General features: G+C 46.4%; 1 protein-coding gene across 1 annotated transcript; it reads right to left on the reverse strand.

The window, feature by feature from the left end:
• Positions 1-248: 248 nt before the first annotated feature.
• Positions 249-7,990, reverse strand: Vim (vimentin). The gene is made up of 9 exons (XM_055593903.1): positions 7,282-7,990; positions 6,711-6,771; positions 4,118-4,213; positions 3,869-4,030; positions 3,301-3,426; positions 2,683-2,903; positions 2,256-2,299; positions 1,358-1,443; positions 249-619 (listed from the first exon to the last, which is right to left on the reverse strand). The coding sequence occupies exons 1-9, from the start codon at positions 7,842-7,844 to the stop codon at positions 578-580; spliced, it is 1,401 nt and encodes a 466-aa protein (XP_055449878.1). The 5' UTR covers positions 7,845-7,990; the 3' UTR covers positions 249-577.
• Between the last annotated feature and the right edge of the window lie 2,009 nt (positions 7,991-9,999).

Below are 9,999 nucleotides of genomic sequence, written 5' to 3' on the forward strand. Positions count from 1 at the left end.
GGAGTTCAGACTCGGGGCCTCATACTCATGCACTAGAAAGCGAACCAAGGGCGTGTGCATGTAAGCACACCCCCACAGCTAAGTCACACACCCATCCCCAGGGAAAACAATGAACAATGGAGAAGAAGCGATGGCTCTCTTGGGAAGCTAGCTCGAAAACTGAACTGAAAAACCTAAGTGCAATGTTAAACAAGTTAACCAAGCTGAAGAGAGTTGTTCAGATATTATAAAATGACACACCAAGAGAGTATTTCTGAAGATTTATTGAAGCAGTAACAAGTTGGTCAGATATTTACTGGGGGGGGGAGGGGAAGCAGTTTTAATGGTATTCAAAAATACTTTAAAAAGTATTCTAGCACAAGATTTCTTCATAAACTAGATTATGTGGCAAACCTACCCTACGTCTTTTAAGGGTGTCAGTTGTTATGAACTAGAGCTTATTTCTATCCCCAATTTATCTTGTGCTCCTGAAAAACTGCAGTAAAGGCACTTGAAAGCTGTTTCCCTAAAATACAATTTCTTTTTTTTCTTCTTCCTCTTGCTGGTACTGCGCTGTTGCACTGAGTCTGTGCAGTTTCTACTCAAGGTCATCGTGATGCTGAGAAGTCTCATTGATCACCTGCTCAAAAAAGAAACAAAAATCAACCACAGTAAGGAGACACGGCCCTAATCAGACAGAATGTGTTGAGCTGGAAGGGAGGTTATGCTGAATCAAGGGTTTAGAGGGAGACACATTGCCAAGGTGGCCTCCTCCTGCAGGCAGTGTAAGTTTCCAGTGGAAGGTTGTGACATACAAAAGAATACCTGAACACTGAGTATAGGGAAGTTTGCCATAGCAATCCTAAATACAAACCTCAAGAGCACCCAAGATGTATTAAGATGTACGGCAAATGCATTTATATCCTCATGCAATGCTGAGCTTCTGTAATTATAATTACCTGTAACCATTTCTTCCCTGGCATGGAGCGGTAACAAGAAACTGACTGAGCATATTTCAGTCCTTGTACTATTACATACGTGACAGTCACTGACAGAAAGCTGACATTTCCAATGTCAACCCTCCCCTGATATTCAGTGAGGTCATTAAATGAAGCAGTTTAAGGCAGTTCAGCTCGGAGGTACCTTCAGGGTTATCTTACTCCCATTTCAAAGTACAAACTTTGGAGTGCAGGAAGCTTGCTGTGACATCCAAGGACCAAATAGTTAGTTGTTGTATTGGTGGAATTGGGAGCTATTTTTCCAGTAGGGACCTTGAAATTTAGTTGCTTGCACCTGGCATATATGCTCACTGACTTAAAGGGGACTGATACCTATTTGATATGGCTGTATATTTATTCATTATCTAAAAATTACCAACCTGTCCATCTCTGGTTTCAACCGTCTTAATCAGAAGTGTTCTTTTTGAGTGGGTGTCAACCAGAGGGAGTGATTCCAGATTAGTTTCTGAATTAAAAACAAAAAGAACACAAAAATATTTAAAAAAAAATTAAAAAGTAACCATTTTACCCAAAGCGTTATGCCTTTATTTTTGCAGGTGTTTAAAGGGCTACTCATACATAATCCTACAAAGCACTATCTGTTTGAATATATAGAACTACAGCCTCCTTCAATCAGGCTGAGACTCCCAGGAAGCAAATGAGAGTCTACACTTAACAGGGTGTGGAAGGCAGGAGTGTACTTGAGTTTGAAACTCAGGGTGTCAGTCTAGGAGGGTAGCTCAGTGGGAGAGCACCTGCTTAGCCGTAGGCCCTGGGTCTGGTCCCAGCAGTCGTATAAACTATAATAAAAAAGGAAATGTGTCCAGTACCAGATGATCAAGCCTGGAACATAGACAGAGAAGTAACATTCTACAGAATGATCCATTGTGTTCATTTACCTAGGAATACATAGCTAGCTAGCTAGATTGATAAATACACAGATATGTGTGTATGTATGTGTGTAACAGCAATTAAACAAAAAGAAGCCATGAATTTAACAGACAGTCATGTGTGTCAGGGAGTGGTACATGGGAGGGCTTAGAGAAAGCAAAGGGAAGGGGGAAATGATATAATTATATCATAACCTCAAAACATATTTAGAAAATAAAATGGATAGATGGATAAATATCTATTTATAAAAAGGAAATCGTGTTTCACCAGATCCCCTTTTGTATAGCACTGCTCAGGAAATGACTAAAAAGTGGATGCTGTACTAGAGACAGTAACTGGTTACAGATTTGTGACGTTTCTTCCCGTAAAAAGAAACAATGTGCTTACCTCTCAGGTTCAGGGAAGAAAAGTTTGGAAGAGGCAGAGAAATCCTATAAAAAAGAGAAACACACAAACGAAAACCTTACAAACCAAGCACTTCAACAAGAAGGAGGAACACGTTTTCATCAAGTAGAAAAATCTATTGCTGTTAGCCCGTGGTTGGTCTCAGCACATTTAAATAACTGCAAGCATTTTCTTCACAGGGGAGTGTACCAGAGGACTGAGAGACGAAAATTGTTGACTTTAGCATGGTTGTGGATTCAAATCTGCTCTGTTATTAATTAGCTCTGACTACAGCAAGTTATTCTCTTTCAGCCTTAAGTTCCTTGTCTATAAAAGGCGGAGCTACCCTGGAGAAATGGTCTCTAGGTGAAAGGAGGTGGACCTAGAAAGGCTGTGAGGTAATTCACACTTTCTACTTGGCCTTCTATACCTGCTCTCCTCGCCTTCCAGCAGCTTCCTGTAGGTGGCAATCTCAATGTCAAGAGCCATCTTAACATTGAGCAGGTCTTGGTATTCACGAAGGTGGCGAGCCATCTCTTCCTTCATGTTCTGAATCTCATCCTGCAGGCGGCCAATAGTGTCCTGGTAGTTAGCAGCTTCAAGGGCAAAATTCTCTTCCATCTCACGCATCTGGCGTTCCAGGGACTCGTTCTGCAGAAAGGGAGAAGGGCTTCTCATGTGATTTCCCAGGAACTCCAGTTACCACAGAAACATTTATGAATCCTGGGCAGTAATTCTCTTAGCAGGAAGTGCCCACTAGTTTCGGATGGAGAACACAAGCATCCAGTCCCACGTTTCGTTTTGTGAAGATATAGTTTTTACATGGAGCCTAGCCTAACCTTGAGTTTATAATCCTCCTGCCTCAGTCTCCAGAGTGCTGAGATTATAGGAGTGTACTCTTGTGCCAACTCTAAACTCCCTCTCATTGGATAAAAGTGTGTGTGTGTGTGTGTGTGTGTGTGTGTGTGTGTGTGTGTTTGGTTTGTTAACCTAGTCAACAGAAAGGGTCTGAGCCCACCATTTTCTCCCCTTAGCTCATGGTACTCACAGTTCCTTTAAGTGCATCCACCTCGCAGGTGAGGGACTGCACCTGTCTTCGGTATTCATTTGACTCCTGCTTCGCCTGGCGCAGGGCATCATTGTTCCGGTTGGCAGCTTCAGAGAGGTCAGCAAACTGTCAAGAAGAAATCAGAAATGGAGGTCGCCCACCTCCCAAGACTTTTCCCTCTCTTAGAAGAGTCCTCTGTATTCTGATTGGGTGTTTCTAGAACATGTCTAAATGTCTGTTTGGGAACAGGGAAAGAGAAGTAAAAGAAGAAAACACACTGGCATTGCATTTTCAAACAGCATCTGCTCTAGTGAGGTTCTTTCCTAATGGTGGCAGTCAAGAGCATGGGAGCAAGGTGTTCTTTGAAGTCTAAGAAGAAGATAACAGCAGAAAGGGAGTCAGCCTTGCTAAAGGAAGCATGGTGAGTGATGGGGGCACTGAAACAGCAATGATGGCACCTGCTAACGCCAGCTTCTGCGTAGAGCTGAGGGATGCTGGTGGAATAAGAGGCAGGTGTTTAAGAGTGAAAGGCTTTCGGTCACTCTTGCCATCCTGGCTCCTTTCATACCTTGGACTTGTACCATTCCTCTGCCTCCTGGAGGTTCTTGGCAGCCACACTTTCATACTGCTGACGGACATCACGCAGGGCAGCAGTGAGGTCGGGCTTGGAAACATCCACATCGATCTGAACATGCTGTTCCTGAATCTGGGCCTGCAGCTCCTGGATCTCCTGAGGAAAGAAGAGACACAGAGAGGTCAGAGTAGACAAATGGGCGGGGCTCAGCCTTGTTCACCTGCTGAATGTGGTGTCACCTACTTCATCATGCAGTTTCTTCAAAAAGGCAATCTCCTCTTGCAAGGATTCCACCTTACGTTCAAGGTCAAGGCGGGCCAGAGATGCATTGTCAACATCCTATTTTGAAAAGAGAAAAGATGATGTGGGGGGGTGTGTGCTGAAGTCTATCTTTTTTCTCTTCTATTTATATTAGGGTTTTTTTTTTTTGCATTTTATATTATGTATATGGATGTTTTGCCTGCATGTATGTAAGTAAACCATGGCATGTGGTAGCTGTGAAAACAGAAGACGGCACCAGATCCCCAGACACTGGAGTCACAGAGGGGTGTGAACTCCAGGTCCTACAGAAGAGTAGTCAGTTTTAAGCCTGAAAATCAGTGTCACAACATTTAATTTTTTAAAAAGAATTTTGGTGATGGTAGTTGTTGCTAAGATTCTTCAACCTCACGCCTGCATGAGTGCATGTGGTATAAAAATGAGGGCTCCAAAAATGAAAACAAAGTATGTTTTTGAAGTGTGTGGTGTCGGGATACTGATGGGATGGCTTAGCAGGTAGAGTATGCCTCTTTCGGAGGTTCTGAGTTTGGTTCACAGCACCCCCATCTGGCAGCTCACAAACCCATCGCCAGGAGATCTGGCCTTGTGCACGCCTGCACAAATGTCCTGTATACTCACACAGACACAGACACACAAAAAGTCTTAAAAACTGAGCTCAAGAGGTTTAACAAATGTGCAAGCTCTTTTTGTTTTCTGTGTTCAAACTTTCTGATACTTAATCAGTTATCTGGCATCTAGTTTCCCAGGAGGGACTCCCATGGAGTAGTAATTCATTATTCACATTCAGGTCATGCATTTACAGAGATATGCTTATCAGGCAAGAAGAAAAAGAAACTGAATTCTGAACAATATTGGTTTTGCCTTCTCTGAGATATATATATATATATATATATATATATATATATATATATATATATATATATATATATATTTCCCTGACTCATTCTATAGGTTATTTCTATCTTTCTTAAAAAAAAATCACTGCATTAATTCATTGATTTTTGCCTGTTTTAGGTTGATAGGTCAAAACAGTTATGATGAAACTATAATTAGACTCCTTTACAGAATTTATAAAATGATGCAATTTAACCCAGAATGTGAAATCTTGCAAGAGAATGTTGGGATACTTCCGTTCCTTCTCTTGTAAGCAATCCTATTTGCAATATAGTTTATAGCCTTACAGCCCTAAAATGTTGAGTTACTCTGTCATCCTCAAAGAAAATACTACTAATAAAAAGGAAACTTGAGCATAGTAGCATTCATTTCTCACTTCCACTAAGCCCTCAAAAAGATCTAAATGATATTGGACTAACTTCCTTGAAAAAGTTCAATAAAATGTGCCATCTCATTTAAGCAAATGAAACCATTTTCTTTAGTCCATAAATAAGAAATGCTGCATATTAGCTCAGTGCTTTGCAGAAAACATTTCTTGGGCGGTGACCACAAATGCCCAGTGACTAGACTTAATCACATAGTCTTGTACTGCCATGGAGTATGCAAATGCCCCTCACCTTCAAAGTGCTATTGTAAAGCCTTCATCTGGAGAGCTGTGCAGTTGATCGTGACAAGTGTTCCCGGGGACAAGACCGTACTGGTCTGCTTTGGGATGCTAAATTTATGCCTAACTTTGGAGCAAAACTAAACAAATCCCTCCTCCATATAAAACTCCATTCTTCAGTCTAGGGTTCATTTTGTTTGCGGAGGGTGCTAGTGAGTCTACAACCCCACAAAGAGGACCTTTCCAAATGCGAGGGAGGACTGCCGCTTTAAGAACTCTGTACAACACATACCTCCCAAGCCCGGGCCAGACATTAGATAACGGATGTTAGCAAATACTCGTGTCCAGTTGGAACTGTGGCTAGATCATTACATATTCAATAAGAATGTAGCCTGTTGCAAAGCTGCCCTGGAACACAAAGGCTCCTTTTATTTCTGTCCAGAGCCACCGCATTTGCCAGAACGTCCGTATCTACATTCCATAGTGAAGACCATAGAAACCTTTAACACCCTTCAGCCGCGGGAACAGATGGCTTCTTTTCACCCTTGTTAGATTACAAAAATAGTTGTGCAACGGCACTTGAGCTAGCTCTCATGCAGTGCCGAACCTCGGAGGAGGAAAGAGAACTTGGCTTAGTGCCAGTTAAATTTTCTCATCCTCCAGAGTATTCTACATTTCAAACTTTAGGGAGCAACTGTGCTTTCTGTGACCTTGCGGAACTTAGCCAACTCCACTTTCTCAAACCACAATCTAACCAAACTGTAACCGTTCAAAATCAGAATGCCAGTATGTTTCAAAAAATGAAAGGGAAAATGTTTTTTTGGGGAAAATGGGAGGAGAGAAATCTAGAAACGCAGTAGGGGAAAAAATGTCTTCAAGTCTAAGGATTGGCATAAATAATGGAGATTTTTCAGTCTGTGTACTTTCTGCCACCAGGGGGCTTTTCCCGCAGACGTGAAGTTTTGCACCTTTTAAAACCCGAGAGAAAAAACTTTTAGAACCGTGCGTGGGATGGCTGCACGCGGCTGCTGGCTGCAAGTGAAAAAGCAATCCACAGACCTGTCTGAAGGACTGCAAGGTGCTCTCCGCTTCTTCCCTCTGAAGCATCTCCTCCTGCAATCTGAAGCAGTAGTGCGTTAGCCAAAGGGGAACTGGGAAACCGCTGGGGGCGGGGCGACCACACCCAACCGCCAAGCTGCTAAGCCTGGAGGCCAGCGCTGCCGTGACACCTCCACCCACCCCAGCAACCTGTAGAGCTGGCAGCACGCTTTTCAGTGCTGGGGCACACTGAAAAGACAATCACCGCCCTTCCCGGCACTTGCACGACGAACCCCGTGCCCTACATCCCGGACGCCTCTGCCATCTCTTTGTCTGGAGTCCTTCACACCCATCCTTTCCTCCTTCAAGCCCGCAAGAAGGGGCTAGCAAACTTTCTAAAAGTTCAGGGGAAGTGCTCGAGTGGGGCTAGCAAGAAACATTCACTGCAAAGTTGAGGGCTAGGGTGGGGCCGCTTCCTCTGCTCTCCTGCAGACGGCCCCAGCCCCAGCCCCAGCCCCAAGGGCGTGGCAGCCCTCGCTCAGGGCCCAGAACCCCCCTCCCTCCCACTGGCCCACCAAGAGCCAGCTCTTACTTCTCCCGCAGCCTCATGATGTCCTCCGCCAGGTTGTCCCGCTCCACCTCGACGCGGGCCTTGTCGTTGGTGAGCTGATCCACCTGCCGGCGCAGCTCCCTCATCTCCTCCTCATAGAGGTCGCCCAGGCGCGATTTGCCCTGGCCCTTCAGCTGCTCGAGCTCGGCCAGCAGGATCTTGTTCTGCTGCTCCAGGAAGCGCACCTTGTCGATGTAGTTAGCGAAGCGGTCATTCAGCTCCTGCAGTTCCACCTTCTCGTTGGTGCGGGTGTTCTTGAACTCCGTGTTGATGGCGTCGGCCAGCGAGAAGTCCACGGAGTCCTGCAGCAGCCGCACACCCGGCACGCTGCTCCGCAGGCGCACGGCGGAGGAGCGGGTCACATAGGCGCCGCCGGGGGACGAGGAATAGAGGCTGCGGCTGGTGCTGGGGCGCAGTGCGCTGCCCAGGCTGTAGGTGCGGGTGGATGTGGTCACGTAGCTCCGGTTGGAGCTCGGCCGGCTCGAGGTGCCGGAGCCACCGAACATTCTGCGGTAGGAGGACGAGGACACGGACCTGGTGGACATGGCTTCGGAGGATGGGCTGGGCTGCTGCGGCTGCGAGGGCTGGCTCCGAGAGAAGAGCGAGAGCACGGTGGATGCGAACCGTGGGAGCGCCGCTGTCTCTGTGGTCCCGGAGCGCGAGTGGCAGAGGACTGGACCCCGCCAAGGGCACTGCTTTTATAACATTGTTAGGAAAGAGGGTCCCCTCCCACTGCCATCCTAGCCGCGGAGCCAGCCAGCCAATGGAGACCCAGAGAGAAGTGAGGAAGGAGGGGTGCAGGGGGCTCCCCCCTCCCCGGAGCCTTCCTCCCGGGCTGTCGGGGATTGAGCACAGTCCCGTTACTTCTTGGACAGGGCTAGGACTTTCGGGGGCTTTCCGGATGATCACCTAAATTCTCTGCTCACCCCTAGGCTGCTGGGAAAGAAGGGGTAGCGGGATGGATAAACCGGGAAAGGGGGGACCCCGGAAAGTTGAGTAAAGTGGTCCCTGGCACTGCGCCAAAGGGGCGTGGGACTAGGCGCGGCGGTGGGAGGGGCGCGGTCGCAGAGCTGCGGTCTTCTGGGACTGGGTGGGAGGGGAGATCGGTGAGCAGAGGAGCAGGAAGAGCCAGCAAAAGCGGTCCTGCAGATCGGAAGGCGGGGAGAGAGAAACAAAGAGGGCTCGAGTTTGGGGGTGGAGAAGCACACAACCAAGGAATCAGGCTCAAGGCGAGGCGCTGGGATCCCCTGCAGAAGGCTTGTTTGGGGTGGTCGTGTCCCGGGATCTAACGGACTCAGTCCAACTCCAGAGAACCAGGATCCATTACCCCTGGAGTAAAGCCAGGGCTAAGGGTGGGGTCGCTGAGTCAGTGGCCATGACTCACGGAATCCTGAGGGGATCATCTAGCGGTTCAGGGAAAACCGTTAGTTGAGATTGACTCCAGACTCCTAGAGCTCCAAACTTATTGTCCCAAGTTTTTAACTAACTTTGAACGTGACTGCCTTTTTGATGGTTGTGGAAACCCCAGAGTGTGCCTGAGTTCTCCTTAGGAAGAAACTCCTACAGACCCAGGAAAGCCACAGAGCACCTCCCACCCCTCCCAGACCCTAAATGCACTCAGAAAGGCTTTTCTTGCTAAGTTCCCTCCCGCGTTTCCCTCCCTCTGTTCTGCCTGCATGAAACCACACCCTAAGTTCTGGGTGAAAGAGGAAACTACATTGTTAGTTTCAAAAGCAAGCTCAATGATTACGGCCTTTTCTGAACGTGGAATTCATTAAAAGATAACCAGAGTCAGACAAGAATTTATTAGGTGTTGTTTAAAAAAAGAAAAAAAAAATCCAATTTGATGCATGAGTTCAAATGAAAGGAAGTTATGTAACTCAAGTGATAGACTGGTGAAACAGATTTGTGTTGTTTTAGGGCAGATTCTAGTGACTGGTCTGGATAACGTCACAGACTTTGTTTTCCACAAGAATTCGTGAAATCTAACTAAAATGGAGACACAACTGTTCACAGACAAAAGGTTCAGGTGCTGGGTGCTGTTTAGATCCAGTGACTTTCGCCTTTCAAAGGGAAATGCAGAACTCAAGGCTATTGTTTCAATGTTAGCAAGTCGGCATTAATTAAGGGGTCTCCTTTCTCCAAGGGAGATGGAGCTTGCAGGAAAGGGAAGCTGGGCCCTTGGGATTGAGCACCAATAGAAAATCACAGTTGGCTTATGGGAGTACTTTGGAGGGGGGGCGATTTATGGATTACTGAAAGAATTAATAAGTGGGTCCAATAGTAAACAGAAAAGGAAAAAGAGCCTGTTTTGTTTTTCTTTGGGGCAGAGTATATTCCCAGCTTACCTGGCAATTAAGTAAAATAGCTTAGAGACACACGAAGGATTTATGCTAGCTTTTTTTTGTACAAGACTCTTTGAAGCAATCTTGCGCTTACGTCATCTCAGTTAGTTCTGGGGAATGTTGCTGCCAGGGTCGAGACTGCTGGACCCTCTGGGGCCCAGCTCTCCCGCTGTGGCTTTCTTTATTCCCCCTTTCAATGAAAGGCCTTGGGTCCTTCCCAGAGAGCATTTCTGGGGTTAGCCTGTGCCTCAAGTTACCATCCTGCATACTGAGAGCCTTTTATTAAAGCCACTGTTCAGCAAATGTCACCATTGTGAGACTGCTTGGAGTGGCTGGGATGAGAAAAGTGATTTCC

Source organism: Psammomys obesus, unplaced genomic scaffold, assembly GCF_907164565.1.
Source record: "Psammomys obesus unplaced genomic scaffold, mPsaObe1.curated_primary_1811, whole genome shotgun sequence".
Taxonomy (NCBI): domain Eukaryota; kingdom Metazoa; phylum Chordata; class Mammalia; order Rodentia; family Muridae; genus Psammomys; species Psammomys obesus.